Source organism: Chanodichthys erythropterus, chromosome 23, assembly GCF_024489055.1.
Source record: "Chanodichthys erythropterus isolate Z2021 chromosome 23, ASM2448905v1, whole genome shotgun sequence".
NCBI lineage: Eukaryota > Metazoa > Chordata > Actinopteri > Cypriniformes > Xenocyprididae > Chanodichthys > Chanodichthys erythropterus.
In genome coordinates, this window is record NC_090243.1 from 27,465,202 (window position 1) to 27,486,145 (window position 20,944).

The 20,944-nt window shown below is 39.6% G+C and overlaps 1 protein-coding gene across 1 annotated transcript; it reads left to right on the forward strand.

The window, feature by feature from the left end:
- The first annotated feature begins 737 nt into the window (after positions 1–737).
- LOC137013764 (ZP domain-containing protein-like) lies at positions 738–20,655 on the forward strand. Its single transcript, XM_067377695.1, has 11 exons — positions 738–873; positions 2,307–2,448; positions 5,564–5,719; positions 5,811–5,866; positions 6,814–6,989; positions 13,329–13,729; positions 14,617–14,713; positions 14,795–14,975; positions 15,059–15,149; positions 17,650–17,726; positions 20,345–20,655. The coding sequence occupies exons 1-11, from the start codon at positions 738–740 to the stop codon at positions 20,653–20,655; spliced, it is 1,824 nt and encodes a 607-aa protein (XP_067233796.1).
- Positions 20,656–20,944: the final 289 nt, after the last annotated feature.

Sequence of the window (20,944 nt, forward strand, 5' to 3'; positions counted from 1 at the left end):
GCAATGACTATTCATCATTACATTTTTATATTTATGTAGCCTACACAATAATATTCTTTTACACTGTAATCCTTTTGTTTTTAATATTTGGCATGTTTGTGTGATGCGTATCCCTGTGTGTAATAAGCAAAGTCAACGCGCACTGTGGACGCTCCCAGAGGCGCAGTTTCTACCAACGCGCTCTAACAAAAAAATATTGCGCCATTGACTTTAGACTTTAGACCAGGTTTGAGTTGGTCTATGGCGCAGTCTATTTTCAGCTCCTTAAAATAGCAATGCGCCGGCAATGCGCCTGAACACACCTCTTTTTTAGACCAGCACGCCCATGGGCGCACTAACTGGCGCAAATGCATTTACTAATTTAAGGACGTGGCGCTGAACGGGAAAACGCGAACGGCGCCGGACGCAAACTAGCAAACACACTTGCGCTGCGCTGCATTGCGCCGGGTGTATTATAGGGCCCTGTATGTCTATCAGTTATGGTAACAGGAATTTAGAACATGTTGTTTGTGGATAATCTCTTAATCTGCATCATTAATACTGATACTGTTCAATATTTGTGCGATTCACCATGACAGACCTGCTACAAATCATCTATCCAATGTCTTTTTAGTTTATTTTGAAATGTTCTTCACCTTTGACATTTTTACCATTTTTTTTTTTTTTTTGTCTAGGTCTCATGTACTCTGAGCAGTAATGGTGCATTGGACCAGGGACTGCATGTTTTTGAGTTCACAATGGAGGATTATCCTGTATCAAATATCACTTTGACGAATGAGAATGGGATCTCCTCTGTCAGAAATCCTTATAATCAGACCACCAACATTGACTCAGCTCCACTCAGTCAAGTGCCTCTGCAGTTTGGAGTTGAAAGTGAGTGAGAATCATGTGGATCAGTTGTTCTCAACCTTTTTTAATTCCGTCCCCCATTGTCCACAACAAAATTCAGAGGCCTGGCACACTGCTAGTTTCTGTAAATTAAGTAACAGGATTCTGGATGTTTTAAGACCTGGATGTTTTTTAAGGCTCTTTTTAACCACATATACATGATTGGATAAAAAAAATAAATAAAACAATCTCCACCTGATAAATAACATATTTTGGAGCTTGGAATTGTTAGACAAAAAGTACATTCTTTATAAATAATCTCCATGACTTTTCCAGGTCTAGAAATTAGACTTTTAAAATTAGACTTCCTCATATATCCAGGTTTTCCAAGATCATGGAACCATGTTTCTTTTTTAGCTGATTTTAATGCTTATGCTGACTTACTTTAAATCATTAAATCATCTTGAGGACCCCTTGGAAGCTTGCTTAGGCCCTCTAGTGGCTCTTTGTTTGAGAAACACTGACTTAAAAAAAAGAAAGGTCTGTTTACTCCCTTTATGTTGTTCAAAAGCCATTTAAAAAAAAAATCTTCTGTAAATCACAAAAGCTTTTTTGTCTACGGAATGATAGTCAAAGGTATTGTTAAAGTATTGTTTTGAATTTCACTGTATGGACAGCTGAAACATCCTTGAAAATATCTTTTGTGTTTAAAAATCATATGGATTTTGAATGACATGAAGTGATATAAAATTATGTTTCTCCATTGACAGCATTTCATATTAGAATGCAACAATTGTGTTCCAGAAGTAAAAACTCAAAAAAAAAAAAAAAAAACTCCATAAGGAAATTCATTTTTAACAATAAATTATAAACCTTTAAACACAGCCCTGCTGTGAACTATGAGGTTGTTAATCAATGGTATTTGCTTCTGTTGAAGACATCAGACCACTTTATTTCAACATACTTTTTAAAAATAATTGTGTTTAACAACATAATTCATGGTGAAAAACTACATTACCCATGGTGCTGTACAGAAAATCCCACCAATCAGAGTGCCACGACAAGAAATACATGCCAAAAGAACTCTTTAGCCCCGCCCACTCTCTTGAAGCACTGCAATAGATGTAATTGAGTTGGTCTCCCTATGATCTCAAAATATTATTCCAAATCGAAGTTTGTAATGTTCATGTTTATGACTTATATTGCTTTGGATAAAGATTAAAAATAAAAAAATAAAATAAAATCTCTATGGAAGAATTGAATGGGGGCAGAAATACTTCCGGAACCAATATAGATGAAAAACTTCACTGCTGCACTCTATTAGAAACATATGTGATGAAATACAAACTAAAAGAACAAGTGCTATATGCTGTCAAAGACTAGTCCTGTATGACTAAGGCTTTAGCAGTAGTTCTCATGTATTGTGTAGCTCCAGCTCAACATTTAAATCATTCTACCCTGTTTCCACTGTTTTGTAGTCCTAACACCAGTCCATAGCTGTGTACCAGGAGTGAACAGGCCAAGTTTACTGACACCAACTCCCTTACATGGAGATGTACATCATGCAGCTGTGGGACATGTTCACATTATCGATCTCCGTGCCCAGAGCTCGCAAAACAGGTCTGAAATATGCATTGTCTAAACTAAAAGTATTCCTGCAGCAATTTTCCTGAACATATCCAAAGTTCAATCTATGAACATGCAGTTTTGAGACATTCAGTAGATCTATCAGATGCAGGTCGAGTTCTACAGGGGTGCTAGAGGATGCTAAACACCCTCAAACAAAAGCAAGAGCACTCTCAGCCTCAGTTGCTACAGTAATAATCTAATACTGGTGAAACTGATTTGGCAAACACAGTGCCTATTTGTGTTTGCTCTCTGGGAAGTTTCTATTTACAATATGTTTTTACAGCTCTGAGCAATGTAGCCAATCAAAGACATGTCTGTTGATCTCTTAAATGTAGTGACCAATCAGAGGTTTTTGGAACCTTTCCAATCTGGCTTCACTGCTTATCATAGCACAGAGTCTGCTTTGTTAAAGGTATCTAATTATATTTTACTTGCAGTTGATGCTGGTAAAAATGCTGTTTTGATGATAGATCTTACAGCATGATACTGTAGATCATGATGTACTTCTTTGGCGTTTAGAGTATTTGATTGCTATCAAGGGTACCGCCATACAGTGGTTCACTTCATATCTTAGAGATAGGTCCTTTTCTGTATCACTGGGCAAATTTTCCTCTTCTTCAGCTCCTATTATTAGAGGTGTACCTCAGGGTTCCATCTTGGGCCCGCTCCTCTTTAACTTATATATGTGTCCATTAGGGAATATTATTAAAGGGCACAATGTTTCGTTTCATTTATACGCTGATGATACCCAGCTGTATATTCCATTGAAAGCTGCTGATTCCATTCAACCATTGTTGGACTATCTTGATGATGTCAAGAAATGGTCAAAAAATAAGTTTCTCAAAATTAATGAAGACAAAACTGAAATAATTGTTTTTGGTCCCCCGAGATTGAGAAACGGACTCATTAATGAACTTGGCAATCATTTCCCCTCAATTTCTTCTCAGGATAGGAACCTTGGTGTCATCTTAGACTCTGAATTATGCTTAACCAAGCAAATCAATTCAGTTGTTAAGAATAGTTTTTATCAATTACGGATTATTTCTAAACTTAAATCATTCTTGTCTTTTCAAGATTTGGAGAAGGTCATTCATGCTTTTATCACATCACGTTTAGATTATTGCAACTCATTGTATTTGGGCCTTCCTCAGTCATCCATTGCTCGCCTCCAGATGGTTCAAAATGCAGCTGCAAGGATGTTAACCAGAGCAAAGGAATTTGACCATGTCACCCCTATCTTAGCATCACTCCATTGGCTCCCAGTCCATTTAAGGATTCATTTCAAAATTCTGTTGTTTGTTTTTAAAGCTCTTAATGATCAAGCCCCCTCTTATTTAAAAGATCTTTTTATTCCACATTCATCTAGTAGATCTTTAAGGTCTGCTGATCAGTATCTCTTATATGTCCCTCGATCACATTTAAAAACCAAGGGCAACAGCTTTTTCAGTTGCTGCCCCTCGCTTATGGAATCAATTGCCACTGGATATTCGCCTTGCACCTTCTACTATCATTTTTAAGAAGAGGCTGAAAACGTATCTTAGGCATTTTAATCTAATCTTAGTACTGTTTTATTGTCTTCTTTGTTGTTTTATTCTGATTTATTTTTTTAAAATTTATTATTATTATTTTTCTATACTCTGTTCAGCACTTTGGTCAGCTTTGCTGTGTTTAAATGTGTTATATAAATAAAATTGACTTTACTTTTTTCAGTGTAGAGTTTTGCACACTTTCAACTTATAACATTATAACAAAGTGTAGACATGATATACACTCTAAAAAATGCTAGGTTAAAAACAACCCAAGTTGGGTTAAAATGGACAAACCCAGCTGTTGGGTTGAATCTTAAACCCAACCTGCTGGGTAGATTTATTTAACTCAACTAATGTTTAAAAATTACTTTATTGATCACTTAAAATGAACCCAAAATAGGTTGGAAATTAACATTTATTAATGTTTAATTAATAATAATTAAATAATAAATATGTATTAAATTGCTTTTTAATGAATGTTCACCTTTTGATATTATTGTTGCCTCTAATAATTATGTGTCTAATTTTTAATTTTCAACATATTTTGTGCTCATTTTAAGCCAGCCATATAGTCATTTTTAAACAATAGTTGAGTTAAATAAAACTACCCAGCAGGTTGGGTCAAACATTTAACCCAACCACTGGGTTAAAACAACCCAATCACTGGGTTTGTCCATATTTAACCCATCCTAGGTTGTTTTTAACCCAGCATTTTTTAGAGTGTAAGTAAAATATTTACTGTACAGTTTAGACAGCTTCATTGATTATAACAGAAGTTTTTGCAAGAGTGCAGCAGAACTGAAGCGAGTGAAAGTTTTCTAGTGATTACAAAGGGAACGCTGTTTGCATGCTTTTTATATATGACCATTCTGAATTTGAATAAAGGTATTGTTTTCATGCTGCTAAGAGGACCAATGGCAGATTTAAATGCAAGATTCACTCTTGAAATTGCAATTATCAATAACCATAGTAATGGATGTCAAAAATACATACACTCTAAAAAATGCTGGGTTGTTTCAACCCAATTTTGGGTCAAATATGGACAAACCCAACCGTTGGGTTAAAAAATGCATTTAAAAATTTAACCCAATGGTTGGGTTTGTCCATTTTTGACCCAAACTTGGGTTGAAACAACCCAGCATTTTTTAGAGTGTAGCTGTGCATTAAGCAATGTACAATGCTGACTGGTTCAAGTCTCAGTACCGGCAGGAATTGTTGATGGGGAATTGAATGTACAGTGCTCTCTTCCATTCTCAATACCACAACTGAGGTGAGACCCTTAAGCAAGGCACCAAACTCCAAACTAAAATGGTTGTCCACTGCTCTGGGTGTGTGTTCACGGTGTGTGTGTGTGTTTGGATGGGATAAATGCAGAGCACAAATTCCAGACACCATACTTGGCTACATGTAATGTCACTTTCACTTTCACGCTTTACTAGAGCACCCTCCCTAACTTCAGAAGCACCGTCAGTAATTTGATATATGTGTTGTTGAAAGATAAAGTTTCAACCAACATGTTTTGCATGTACAGGTTACTAATCTACCGGTTATCTAATCTTTCAATCACTCTTGTTTAGTATCTTGGACTTCCAGGTCAGTGGTCCGTGGAATATGTCAAAGAGCTTGAGAAATGCAAGTCAAGGGGTTACAGAGGCCACGCTGACATGGACACCACAGGAATCAGACCTGTATCATCATGTACCTGTGTGTTTCGCTGCAGAGACACTTCAGAGGTAAAAGAGGTCTGTTCTGATGCTCACTGGTAATTCAGAATTTATATGAATTTTTCCATGACCTGTCATTTGTCTTTCTCTCTATAATTAGTCAGTCAGAGATGAGGTGCATTGTGATCATTGTGGCAAAGTCGAGGGTTCTCTCAGGTAAAAAAAAAATATTTCTTAAATTTCTTAATGTATTAAATTTTCTGTAAACAGTTGTTCATTTTCACAGTTTCTGTCATTGTTTTTTTGTATTGTGAAATATCTAGTTCAGTCATTAAACTCTAGAGTGTACAGGCTGATTGGTCCTTTACATGCAGTCTGCTACCAATCACATAATTTACTGCATGGGACAAGCTGATTGGCCTCTGCTGTTTCAGCAACCAATGAGATTGCTTGCTCAACATTTAAATAGTCTGGATGAGTCTTCGCTGTAGGTTAGTCCTGCAGCATGCTATCCAGTGTTGCCAAATCCATGGTTTTCCTGTGGAATTGGGCTATTTTTACACTGTTGACACAGGTTGTCTTTTTTTTGTCCGGGAGTTGAAGCAACTTTTCCCCCCAAATGCAATCATCTCCCCCAGAATGTGATTTTTACCAGGGAACCCCCCACAACGTGATTAGGATAGCTTTGGGTGAGTTTTGAATACCAATTGGGCTGGTTTAGTTATGCAAACCTGGCAACCCAGAGTTCCTCTGAAGGCCTCCACCTCCCCCAGCTCCACCTGCCTAGATCTGCTGTGAGATTCATGTATGTTTATTCATGCAGCAGCAGAATATCTTATATGCTCAGCAGCTTGTCTGTGTATCTGTTGGCAGTAGAAAGTCCAAATTTTCTCTGCAGCAGCATAGCAGATTTAGTCCACAAGACCAAATACATTATCACTGCCATATTCATTAAAATTCTAACGCTATTCCAAGAGTTTGCATTATTGAAATAATGTAGTTATCAGTTTTCTAAGCAGATTAATCCCCAATCCCGATACAATGATTTGGATTTAACAAATTCTTTTCAAATTTTTCTTCTTCTAAAAGCATTGATAATATCTTGCAATATTTGTTGTAATTTTTTATTTAGATCAATTAATAAATGTATCCTATCCCTCAAGGTGAAGCAGAGGTCTTCTGTGAGGATAACAGTATCAGTGTTGTAGTAAGCAAAGCATCCATGAAGGGAATTGATCAAAACTGGCTCCAACTAAGAGACCCCACCTGTTCTCTTACTTCCAATGACACACATATCCTGGGCACGGTGTCCCTCAACACCTGTGGTACCACGATGGAGGTAGAAATACTGCGGTCTATGTTCTCCAATTCAAATAGAATATTTGCTATGCTACACCGATGACACAAATATATTCAAGAAGGCCAGTTCCCTTTCGTGGGAACTATCGATGCTACGTCAGTGACGTGATGGGAATCCTCTGCATTTTTGTGTTCGTGAAGCACTATTGTATCTAACCAATGAGAGAACGCGACGTCAGAGGCGGGTGACGTCACGAACCGGAACCCATAAAGCATGCCCGGAAACCAAGAACGCTAGCTTCTGTTGTCTTCAGTAAGCGCTATTTGTATCTTGTCTGTCTTATTTACTGTTGTTTGTCTACCATCTCGCCAAAAAGTGATCTTTTCGTCTGAGGACAAGAGTTTCTAATTCAAGTAAAATAAGACACATACCTATATATATATATATCTATATATATATATATATATATATTTATATATATATATATATATATATATATAATGACGGAAAAAAGACAGCGTTTCACTAAGTGTGCACCTCCTTGCCCGTGATTCATCGTGGAGGGAGATACACACGAGATGTGTGTGAAGTGCCTGGGAGTTGAGCACGCACAGGCAGCTCTCGAGGGGGCTGTCTGTGTGCACTGTGAGAGGCTCACTCTCAGGGCGCTGCGCTCACGCCGAGCGCTCTTTGAGGAGGGCGCGGCGGCGAGTGTTCCCCGCGGGTCTGGTCCCGCTGCTGCCGAGGCACAGCGAAGGCTGCATTCGTGGGGTTCACAAATGGATTTAGTAGAGGGGGGAGAGACGGGCTCTGCCTTATCGCTCCCCTTACCTGCTAGATCTAGTGTCTCTCCGTTGGTGGTGGAAGCACGCACTGCGGTTTTTTCCCCCCAAAGGGAGGCACCGACACTGAATATATCTTCCTCCGAGGAGGTTGATGTTGAAGGTGTCGAGGGTGGAGATGAGGGACCGTCACCCTCATCTCCAGCCCATGAGGAGCTTATGGAGGTAGTGACCCGGGCAGTAGAAAAACTGAAAATAAGCTGGCCCGTGGAGGAAAGCGTTCCAAAAATAAAAAGCAAGTTAGATGAACGCTTCCTCCCAGCTAGGTCACTACCCCAGCGTCGGGGACTGACGTTCTTTCCCGACCTCCACACCGAGGTGTCGAGGTCGTGGAATAGACCCGTGCAGTACTGTGTCTTCAGCCCACAAACGACAATGTACAGCAATATCACGGGGCGGAAGCAACACAGTTATGGGGCGATGCCTCGGGTTGAGGAGACTCTTGCGAGCTATCTCTCACCCGAGTCTGCATCGTCCCTGAAATCCCCGACGTTGCCCACCAAACCACTAAAACAAACATCAAGTCTGGTGGGCAAGGCTTATTCGGCAGCGGGTCAGGCTGCGGCATGTCTGCACACAATGTCCATACTGCAGGCATACCAAGCTGATCTGCTGGGGGAGATTGAGGAGACTGGGGAAGCGACTTTTGAAACAATTCAGGAGTTGAGGAAAGCCGCAGATTTAGCTCTCCGTGCCACCAAGGAGACGGCCAAGTCAGTAGGCCGCTCTATGGCAGCCCTGGTGGCCACGGAGAGACATCTGTGGCTCAATCTTGCTGATATTAAGGATAGGGATAAACCTATCCTTATGGATGCGCCGCTTTCCTCCGAGGGCCTGTTCGGTGACGCAGTTGCTACTGTCGTCGACAGGTTAGAGGAGGCGAAAAAACAGAAATCGGCGTTCCAAAGATTCCTTCCCCGAAAATCTCATCCCCCTGAGGCTGCTGGGCGGGAGCAGCCTCAGCCGATAGCCGGCTCCTCGGGACACAGGTCCCAGCAAAAGGCTAGTGTGGCCGCCCGTGCTCCCCCGCGGAAAGCTTGGGGACCGGTGCGCACTGTACAGCAGAAGCCTTCTGGGGGTAGGGCGGATCTGAGGACCGTCATTATTTCCCGGAAGGCTTCCCAAAAGAAATCCTGACGTTCATGGGTCAGGGTTTCTGAGGGCAGTCCCCTCCAAAGGGGTTCGACGATTGATATCTATCGTTCCCCATCGGTGCCCTCAGGGGGCTGTTCTGCCAACCCTGCCACCCAGTGTGCGACAGGGCGCAGCAGTCCCTGTCGATCCTTCGAGTAGGATCGGCCAGCACGTGATTCGCTTATCTGCCGGTGCGCCGCGCCAGATAAACGAGCCAAGTGTTCAAAAAACACCAGAGACCAGTCTCGAGAGGCTGGTTCCCTTAGTAGAATTTTTGGGGGAATGGAAACGTCTTCCGAATATTTCGAAATGGGTGCTGCTCATGGTAGAACAGGGCTACAGAATTCAGTTTGGTTCTCGTCTGCCCAGGTTCAGTGGAGTGACTCACACAGTGGTAGCTCCAGAGCAGTCTCTGGTAATGGAACAAGAGGTTACGATACTTTTGCAAAAAGGGGCTATAGAACGCATATTTTCACACATCCATCCATCCTTCTCACAGGAAGTTCCTCAGGTTTGCTTTCAGGGGCGAAGCATACCAATACAATGTTCTTCCCTTCGGCCTATCATTATCACCCTGCACGTTCACAAAGTGCGTGGATGCAGCCTTGGCTCCTCTGAGACTCCAGGGCATCCGTGTGCTGAACTATATCGACGATTGGTTGATTTTAGCTCAAACAGAACGTCTGGCAGCTCAACATCGAGATGTTGTGCTGTCGCACATGAAGAGGCTTGGGCTGAGGCTCAATGCCAAGAAAAGTGTGCTGGCTCCGAGTCAGGTTGCCAACTATCTCGGGGTAATCTGGGATTCGATCACGATGCGGGCGCAATTGTCTCCCGCTTGTGTGACGTCCATTCTCGGGGCTGTGAATGGGGTGAAGTTAGGCCGGTCACTCACTGTAAAACGGTTTCAGAGACTGTTGGGTCTGATGGCAGCTGTGTCCAACATTATCACTTTTGGCCTGCTGCACATGAGGCCCTTACAGTGGTGGCTCAGGACCAAGGGGTTTTCCCCGAGGGGAAATCCTTTTCGCATGATCAAAGTCACGTGGCGATGCCTTCGTGCTCTGGTCATGTGGAAAAAGCCTTGGTTCCTGTCCCAGGGACCCCTGTTGGGAACTTCATGTCGTCGCGTAATGCTTACGACAGATGCGTCCCTCACGGGCTGGGGAGCGATCATGAGTGGTCGCTCAGCTCAAGGTCTTTGGGAGGTACACCAGGTCTCCTGGCACATAAATCGGCTGGAGATGCTGGCAGTGTTTCAGGCTCTGAAGCACTTCCTCCCCGACCTGAGGGGCCACCATGTGTTGATCCAGACAGACAACACTACGGTGGTCTCCTACATAAATCACCAAGGGGGATTGCGGTCTCGTCCACTATGCAAATTAGTCAGTCGCATCCTCCTGTGGACCCAAGGGAAATTATTCTCGCTGAGGGCGGCGTATATTCCGGGGTATTTGAAAATGGGGGCGGACACTCTGTCGAGGCAGAGCGCGAGTCCAGGGGAATGGAAGCTTCACTCCGAAGTAGTGGTGCTTATATGGAAAAAATTTGGTCGAGCGGAAGTCGATCTCTTTGCCACAGAGGAGTCAACTCAATGCCCTCTGTGGTACTCTCTGAGGCATCCAGCTCCTCTGGGGTTGGATGCCATGATAAAGACGTGGCCGAGGCGGCTCCTGTATGCTTTTCCCCCAGTCTCTCTGCTCTCGGGAGTTCTGGACAAAGTCCGTCAGGAAGGGGTGGACTTAATATTGGTGGCTCCTTTCTGGGCAAAGAGAATATGGTTTGCGGACCTAGTATCGCTTCTTCACGGCTCTCCTCTGGAGCTTCCAGTCAGACAGGATCTCCTGTCCCAAGCGGGCGGCATGATCTTACATCCCCGTCCAGGAATGTGGAAACTGTGGGTCTGGCCTCTGAGGGGGCAAGGCTCATAGAATCTGGTCTCCCAACTGAGGTTGTGGAGACCATCCTTCAGTCCAGGGCTCCACCTACAAGGAAGCTTTATATGTATAAGTGGAAGGTGTTATTTACATGGTGTAGTCATCATAGGTTGCACCCAGTCCACTCATCTATTAGCTGTGTGCTTCAATTCCTTCAAGAAAAACTTTCAGAAGGGTTAACTCATTCCACGCTAAAAGTGTATGTTTCTGCTATTTCAGGCTGAGGCCTTCAGTACGCCCAAAATCTCCGACCTGGGATTTAGCCATTGTGTTACAGGGGTTGGCTGAGGCGCCCTTTGAACCTTTGGAAGATGTGTCAGATAAAATGCTTACACTGAAGACTATGTTTTTACTGGCCATTTCATCTTTGAAAAGGATAGGGGACCTTCAAGCTCTTTCGGTTTTACCATCATGTTTAGAGTTTGCACCAGGCATGGTTAAGGCCTTTCTACATACATGGCCTGGCTACATTCCTAAGGTCCCCACTAGGGTCCCAGGTCCTATCGTTTTGGAGGCTTTTTACCCTCCTCCATTTATTAAACCGGATCAGGAAAGACTTAATCTGCTGTGCCCTGTGAGGGCGTTGGACGCATATGTTCACAGAGCTGCCCTGTGGAGAAAATCAGACCAATTATTTGTATGTTACGGGTCCCCGAGTCGAGGGGGCCCAGCGTCCAAGCAGAGGATGAGTAAATGGGTGGTTGAGGCCATCGCATTGACTTATAAAGCCCTAGGGCACCCGTGCCCTTTGGATGTTAGGGCACATTCAACAAGAGGTATGGCTGCTTCAAGAGCTCATATGTCAGGGGTTTCCTTGGCTGATATTTGTGGTGCTGCTGGATGGTCATCCCAGCACACCTTCATCAGATTTTATAATCTTAATGTGAGTAGAACTCCGGGTGCTTTGGTTTTACAAGATAGTAGCCAGGCACTCGGAGGCACGGCGTAGTTGGGACAGCGTTCCCATCACGTCACTGACGTAGCGTCGATAGTTCCCATGAAAGGGAATGTCTTGGGTTACGAGTGTAACCCTTGTTCCCTGAGTAAGGGAACGAGACACTACGTCACGTTGCCGTACCTCCAGCATGCCTGGAGCGCTTACTTCAGACATACCACAGAAGCTAGCGTTCTTTGTTTCCGGGCATGCTTTATGGGTTCCTGTTCGTGACGTCACCCGCCTCTGACGTCGCGTTCTCTCATTGGTTAGATACAATAGTGCTTCACGAACACAAAAATGCAGAGGATTCCCATCACGTCACTGACGTAGCGTCTCGTTCCCTTACTCAGGGAACAAGGTTTACACTCGTAACCCAAGACGTTTTTTAATGCATTAAGCACATCTCTTCTTGGTTATGTGAATGTTAGAGCAACATTCCATTCTATCATTTTTAAAACATTATGAGAACATTCTATTATTATTGCTGAGGAATGTTAATGAACAAGTTCTGAGAAATTTCCGTTTTCCTACTAACGATTAAAGAACTTTCTGAAAATAGTGGTCAAAAAAGGTTTTCTCCCAAGATTTAGTTACTCAGTTATGTATAATATTCCAAGAATTATGTTCTAAGAACATTTTTTATTCACATTGTAAGAACATTCATCAAAAAAAAGAAAAAAAAAATCATATGCATGTTCCATGAACATTATTGTCACCAGTGTTGGGGTAACGCATTACAAGTAACACTGTTACGTAATCAGATTACTTTTTTCAAGTAATGTATTTTTTAGACCTTTTGCTGCAAATTTAAATGACTTTTTTTCCATTTATTGACTGACGCCTCTCCTGTCTCCATGTTGAGAGAAGTCTGTAGTAAGGTGTTTTCAGTATTACTCAAAATGAATAAAAGCAGTGAAATGCAAACTCAGAATATTGAGCAAGCCTGCAATAATAAAATATGATAAACATCACATATACTTTATGTATTTAATCTCACTTTATTAACTGTACTGGGGTGAATTTCCTTCAGCCTGAGACTTATTCATTTCACTTCTAGTGTGAAAGGGCCTTTATATTTGGCAAAAAAAAAAAAAAAAAAAATAGATGTTTTTGTGTTGTTATTGAAAAACAAACCAGCACAGCCAAAGCGAAAAAAGTAAAGCAAAAGTAACGTAACATTACTTTCCAAGTAACTAAGTAATGCAATTAGTTACTTTTTTAGGGAGTAATGCAATAATGTAATACATTACTTTTAAAAGTAACTTTTCCCAACACTGATTGTCACAATGTTTTCTGCTAACATTACAAAAAACATTAATCAAACATTAATAAATATAAAATATATATATTATTAAAATATTAATAATGGTATTAATAATGTTCCATAAACATTATTTTTTTAAAGAATGTTTGTCCTAACATTTATATAATCTTTGAAGTCATTTTAACTGTCAGCCGTATAATATTTATGTCTGTTTTCTATTTCTGCCTGATCTTTTCACACACCTACTTTTTCCATACCAATCAGGATTCAGGAGACTTCATGGTTTTCAAAAACGAGATCAATTCTTTTGAGAACCCTAATGAAGTAATCACCAGACGCAGTCAAGTTAAAATCGGCTTCTCCTGCCAGTACCCCAAAGTAGCCAGTGTTTCAAACCACTACATCAACAAGAAGTCAGACTACATCTTCACTGAATCCAGCTTTGGCACTTTTAGTTACTCATTTAACATTTTTACTGACAACAACTTCAGCAGTTCAGTGGATCCCAGTCTGTATCCACTGGAAATAAATTTGTTGGATATGCTCTACATGGGCATTGCAGCCCATTCTGCTCTCCCTGAAGTCCAGCTCTTTGTGGAGTCTTGCAGGGCCACTCCAGATGACAACCCATACAGTGCCCTCTTTTATGACATCATCAAAGAAGGGTGAGACTGCAAAAAAATAAAAAAATAAATACTTGCAGTAAAGTGTAGTAAAACCTCTCTTCTATATCTGTTCCACATCATTCTTATTTTGTGAAAAAAAGAAAAAGGTGCCTTAGGTTTCCAGTAAAGTATAAGTATGTTACTGTAAATTTTACATACACTGTATAAAAATGTGTAGTTACTTTAATTACATAATTCAAATTTATCATAAACTATGCAAACAAATCAAATGGTAAGCAACAGCAGGCAAAGAAATCAACAAATATTTTACAGAACTCTTTGAATCTGCACCTGGAAACTTTTACACAGCTAAAGATACTTGTTCACTCCTCCTTTCAACTACATTTGTGTTTAAGAACAAATGATCTGTCACATGATAGTAGGATTTCCGTGATAGTCAAGTTTCTCAGATCACTTAATCTACAGAAAGCTGAAGATCTATTGTTTGAGAATTTCAGTAGAGATTTCTCCATAGGTTACACAATATACATTCATGTTAAAAAAAAAAATCATGTAATCTCTTTGTGTATCACTTTATTGAATATTCAGAATTAATATACTGTTTTGCATTTCCACAAAATAATTTGGAATACATTTTTTGTATGCAAGCCTGTCATGATTAAGAAATTTGTACTGGTTGTGATTAACGATTTTGTGTTTTGTTCATGTCACTTACAGTGTAAGACTATTTCTTTTTTTAACTTGGAATCGTATATAACATAAAAATAAAATTTACAATAAAAATAGGCACATATGATTTACATTTTATGTTGTGAACTTTAATAATATTTATATAATTAGTTATATATTATTTCAATTACTAAGATTAGGTAACTGAAACCTGCTTTGTATAATTCTTCAGAGGTCATGTGATCGTGTTCTTACAGGTGTATTTTGGATGAGACAGTTGAGATTTATCATAGTGATGCAAGAGCGTATGACTTTGGGATCCAAGCTTTCAAGTTCACAGGCGGCTACAATGAGGTATTACAGAATCACATGGTTATGTTGTAAATTCTGCTGAGCAGGAACATCTAACTACACTGCACTCAATTCTGTTGACAGGTGTACATTACTTGCTCTGTAATTCTGTGTGCGGAAGGAAGTTCAAATTCCAGATGCGCTCAAGGCTGCCTCAGAGATCTCGCACGCAAACGCAAACGAGATGTGAGCAAAGAAACCGCTAGACATTACATCACGCAGGGTCCCTTCCGTGTGGCGAGACAAACTCAGCATTCTGCAGCAGGTATATTAGTAAAGTCTTAAATAATAACGAGTTTAAATGATTCTGTCATGATCATTCATATAACCACATCTTTCTTTCTTTAGCATCAGAAAATGGTGGTTCTCTTCATGTCAGTGCAGGCACCGCAGTCTTCACAGGACTCTTTATTGTCTCCATTGTGGTGCTGGTTGGAATGTGGGTGTACAACACCAAAAAAACAAGAGAAACTGACCGCATGTATCTGATGTCCAGCTTCTGAAGAACATATAAACGTAATAAATGAATGTCTAATTTTCTGTTCACGAATCCTCTCTGTTCATGTTAATGAAAAATATAATTCAAATGTGGTAAAAATCTGCATTACTTTCTAACAGACATTGTACGTCTCTAAAAGTTGCACATATATGAAAGGGTTTTGTGTTTTAGAAACTGTTCATATTTTGATAGTTTGTGTATCTGATTCTGTCTGAAGGTAAAGACTTTTACAGGTCTTTTACATGAATAAAAGAATAGTTTAGAACAATAAATATCAGATCAGCAGCATAATTGCCTTTGCCTAGTACTTTACTCTTTTCAACCCTTTTTTTCTTCTTTTAAACATTAATTAAGGATCATCCAGTAACTTGATGCAACTATGTTGCCTATGGGGTGCAAAAAGACCTAATATGTAAATTTTCGACTGTCACAAACACCTGTTACCTTGGTGGACAATGTACTGCATCAGAAGTATATAGCCAGAAAAGCGTTTTTAAGGCTTAAGTCTAAAACTTCATATAATGATCCTGGTTTTATGACATCACAGCAGAGATATGAAGAATAAAGCAAAGTTGACTCTTTTTGACTTTTTTGTTAGAAGTACTGTTTCATTTGACTTCTAACTAACTGTAATAAAAATGTAATTCAGTTTCTTTCTTTCTATAAAAGTTCTGATTTACTATTCTCAACATGATATTTGATTAAAAAGCTTACATAAAGCTTACATTTTCCTCTGGATTCAAAGAAAATAATGTCACAAAAAGAATTATATCAACAATTTCATGGAGTCAGATAAATATATACTTTGGCTTATTTGTGTCTCAGTTATTTTTCTAAATAAGCTCAAACAAGGTCTGACCCCGATAATTTTGGTGACCCTGATGTGTTCTTACATCTTTCTAATTCTGCCAGTTTTAATCACTCAGTGCTCACAGATAATAATCCACTTAATATACAGACATATTTGCTTTTACGCCATCTTTTCCTGCAAATAATTCTGACTGTTATGAGTTTGGTCTATCTTTACTTAAATAGTTTCATCAGGCAACTTAAATGAACACACTTTATTGATTTCATTCTATCTTTAAGGTTTGCATGAAACACCAGCAGTACTTGTAACATAGATCCCTAAATCCTTTACGAATCCGTAATGAAGGCGCACCAAGCACTACAATAAGAAACTTATCATTGTCATGAAATGATGCTGTGTGTCACTTACTATTGATTTAATAAGCAGGATACTTCACATAACCACATTTTATTTGATTTATTATTTGATCAATACTATTTAATCTGTAATGATACAAAATCTGTTATGATGCTAAATCATTTTAACCAGTCAAAGGACAGAGTCTAAGCAGGATGGTGCTATTGACAGAGCCTGCAAATCCCCAATTATCTTTAGCAAATTAATGGCCATGAAAAAAAAAAAAAAATCTTTAGAGTCAGAAACTTGTCAGGCACTGACTCTAGTGGTTCAAAAAAGGGGTCTCGACTACCCACTCCAGGACTATGGACAAGTCCCACGATGGGATCTTTGCTCTAAAGGGAGGCCTCAACCGCCTCGCTCCATGGATGAGGTGGGTGATTAGAGGGTGCTTCCCGACTGGAGCCCCACAAATCAGGGCATGGCAAGCTGATATGGCGGTCACAAATACCCTGAGAGTAGCTGGCATGCTGATAATTTTTTCCCTTCAGAAAAAGGACTCCTGGGAGCAGATCAATTGGTGGAAATGCATAAAGATGCAGATGTACTTGGTTTCCTCCTCCTCTTGTTTCTCAGCTGATGAATCTTTAGGAGGAATCCCATTAAAAGAAAATACAGTACACCCAGAAATTTTCTCATTTAGGCTATTCGTCTTTTCAATTCTGACCAACTATCACCAGCACCTACATGAGAGTCGACTTTGCGTTCGACGAAGCACATTGAAATGAGCAACGTGAAGCTTTCATGACGTCCTCGCGGGAGATCCATGTGAAACTTGCACGAGAACTGCCGTCTCTGTTATTCTGTTTTGTTTGTTTCTCATTATCATTATCTGTTATTTTGTGTATTTTGTTGTGAGCAAAATACACAGAAAAAAAAACAAAACTGACGGCATCCGACATCCACGTGACTTTTCGCGTGAGTTTCTCGGCACGCTTACGTCACGCTTCAAGTTACGTCAAGCATGACCTCTTAACCCTCTCATGCATGCGCAGGTGACAGTTGGCCAAAAGTTAAACATTTTAAAATATTTGTTTTTTCTTACAAATACGTATCGTTTCACTTCAGAAGACATTGATTCATCCATTGGGGTCGTATGGATTACTGTAGTAATTGCTGTATGTGCTGTTTGATGCTTCGACTTTTAGGAACATGAGCTTGCATTGTAAAGCATTCCCAGATGATTTATTTTTCTAAAAACCTTTGTTTGCGTTCATCTGATTCCCTCTTAAGATTCATCAGTGGAAAGAAAGAAAAAGAAGAAGAGGAACAAGAGGAGGAGGAAGCCAAGCAAGAGAAACAAATAAGAAGTGTCGTAACTTTAAAGCTTTTTTGAAATAATTGGTTTTTAAATAAATGTTTCCAAGTAATATCAGATTGTTTGCGTTTTTTAAAAAAGCGTAGCCTGTAACTACATGAAACAAATGTAACAAGCATCACTTTAATTTACAGCCCGCAATGTCATAATTACCCTGTAAGTACATGAAACAAAAGTATATTTCCCCATGTATTAAAAAAGATTGCAATAGTTCTTTCTACTTGCCTTGAAACAACTTAATCAGTGCACTTTCTCGCTAAATTGCTCCCAAGCGTAAGATTGTTGTCTATCATAATAGTATAATTACCCCTTAGTTCTAAAATACTTAGTATAAATAATTTGTTATTTTCCTGATTGTTACCCCTTTATTCCCAAGACTTTTTGTTCCACTATACTTACATGTACTTACTTTATAGGTACACTATAATCATCAAAAGTTACGCTGTAAATTCGTTGTAATTTAAATCTAAAGCATTACCGATAAATTTTCAGCAATGCCTAAAATCAGAAAGACTAAGAATAAAGCTAAACAAAGAAAATACAGTAGTGACTACCTAACACTAGTCTTCATGTTTGGGAGCGGAGAACAACCGCTCTGTGTTGCTGAAATGAAGCATTACATTATTTAGCTTATTTTAGCTTTACTTTTTTTTTTTTTTTTTTTAGCTTTACACAGTATTTTACCAGTATAAGCTTCAGGTCTGTTTGATCTCTGTTTGCAACCTTCTTTTCTTCAGCCCAACGTGCAGTGCTTGGTAAACGCTAAACAACACCAACCTTTGCATTAGGTGAGTCAAAAAGATTTTTGTTTATAAGATCTAATTGTTATGTGCCAGAGTCTCTTGAGGCTAGGTCAGGCCTGGTTCCACAGGGGTGCTAGTGGGTGCTAATCACCTTCAAATGAGAGCAAGGGCACCCTTAGTTGATACTGTAATAATAGGACATTGGCGAAACAGATTTGGCAAACACTGCAGTGCGTATTTGTGTTTGCGCTCTGTAAAATGTCAAATGTTTCTATTTACAACATGCTTTTGCAGAGTTGAGCAATGTAGCCAATCACAGACATATCTATTGATTTTTTGAACACAATGGCCAATCATAATATTTAATAACAAATATTATAATGTATCACCGTTTATTCTGGGATCTGTAGGTTGTGGCTAGGGCTAGGCGACATGTAACTTAAAAGTGCAACATGGAAATCTCGGATGTACTGAAAAAAACATTTTATACTTTTTACTTGTTAAACGCTGCGGCTAATGTATTTCACGTGTGCAGTCAAATGTCCTGGTGTATGGACTATGCAGTGTTCTCAGCTATTTTTTTCTCGGCGATATGCTTGTTGTTTCCCGGAGTTTTGACGCGTTTTATATACTTAACAAATGCTTCTTTTTATTAAGTATCTACCCCCAACCTAAAATATCTTCAGGAAAATCTTCAATAAGTATTGCAGATGATGAGCACATCACAACATGAAATAGACATTTGAGTGAGTTATGTGTGCTATTATGTAGAATTCACTGTTGTCAACACTGTTTACAATACATGTACAGCCTACATTTACATTATGTAAGTAATGTAAATAAACAAATGTACAAGTAACTAGACATAAGTTATCTGTTTTAATTGTCCATTGGTACTGCTGATAAATTAAGGAACATTTGTGTTGGATACAATGTGAGTTAACACATCAGCCGCTACCTCAACATGTAAATGTAGCATTGAGCACATAAATCACTGAGGAAACTTGAATCTTGTCTGGATGTTACAGGGACAGATGAACACACGTGTGTTTATCTGGTGAAGAGACACTGATGAAGGAATGCTGCCATCAAAGGCTTTGAGTGAGTATACAGAAATGAATAAAAATCTATTTAAATATTAAGTTGTAGTTTATTTTAATTATTGCAATTTCAAACAGAGTTATTACAGCACTTTTCTGATTCTTGATATCTGTGCATTTGCTACAGAACTTTTGTTGTGAAGCAGAGCCTGCAAGGCAAGGTGACGGCAGCATTTGTGGGGAAAAAAGGGAAAAAGAAACCAGCAGGACAAACTTGACCAAAAATATCCTTTGTGTTCAGAAAAGAACAAACAAAACAAAACAAACAAACAAACATATGGATTAAACAGTGTGAAGGTAAGTTAATAATGACTGACTATATATATGTTTGGGTGAAAAAACCCTTTAAGCTTCCCAAACAGAAGTTGTAAGAAATGTATGTATGCATTTATATTATAGTAGTACCTTGAAAAAGTAAACTTTAAGAAAGCTGCTTTGAGCGTTTGTGCCCAAGACACTTACAAAAAGACACATTTACATTTATGCATTTGGCAGATGCTTTTATCCAAAGAGCTCTTATTACAGGGACGATCCCCATTGAGCAGCCTGGAATAAAGTGTCTTGCTCAAGGACATACTGGTGGTGACAGCTGCAGAGATCGAACCAGCAACCTTCGGCTTACCAGTTCATTGGTTTAGCCCACTACAGTACAAAAGTAATAAAGTTACAACAAAAATTAGCATGTAAAAATATTAAATGAAATATGGCAGGAAATGGAAAGCTGACATGAATTGTAAAACTTTTTTGCCTGTTTAATTGTTTTACAGGTAGTCATGCTGATGGAGAGCAGGCACATGAATGTTTGGAACAGACACAGTGGCAGCCAGATTGTCCCACACATCTTCTCCCACTCTTGCTTCAAGGTTGTGGGGTTCAGGGGTCCATCATCATCGTCTTCCTCATCCTCTGGATCAACGATGTCCTCATTGAGAAGAGCAGCAATGAGGAATATGATCGATGGCAGGCAAAGGTGTTCATGGTGGTCAGCTGCTTCAATAAAAAAGAAAGCTGCAGAACTGGCACAGCTGTGTTGAGATGGCTGTGGGATGTGAGTATCACCAACATTAAGTTTGAATAAAGATTTGTTTCATATGTTGTTGACTTGTATATGTATTTATTTATTGTCATGGTTACTTTTATTCATTCTTTTACTTATTCATGCTTCATGTATTAATTCATTGCTTGACTGAAAATTGAGATGTATTTACATTGGTTGCATTTGTAGAGTATTTATGCATAGATTATATGTTATTATATTGTGCTTAAGTGTTGGGGTGGGCTCAATGCAATTCATTCGTCTTCTCCAAAGGCGAGATCTTTGAGCAGATGCCCAACATCTCCTTTGTGCAGACATAGCAAATGCTTAG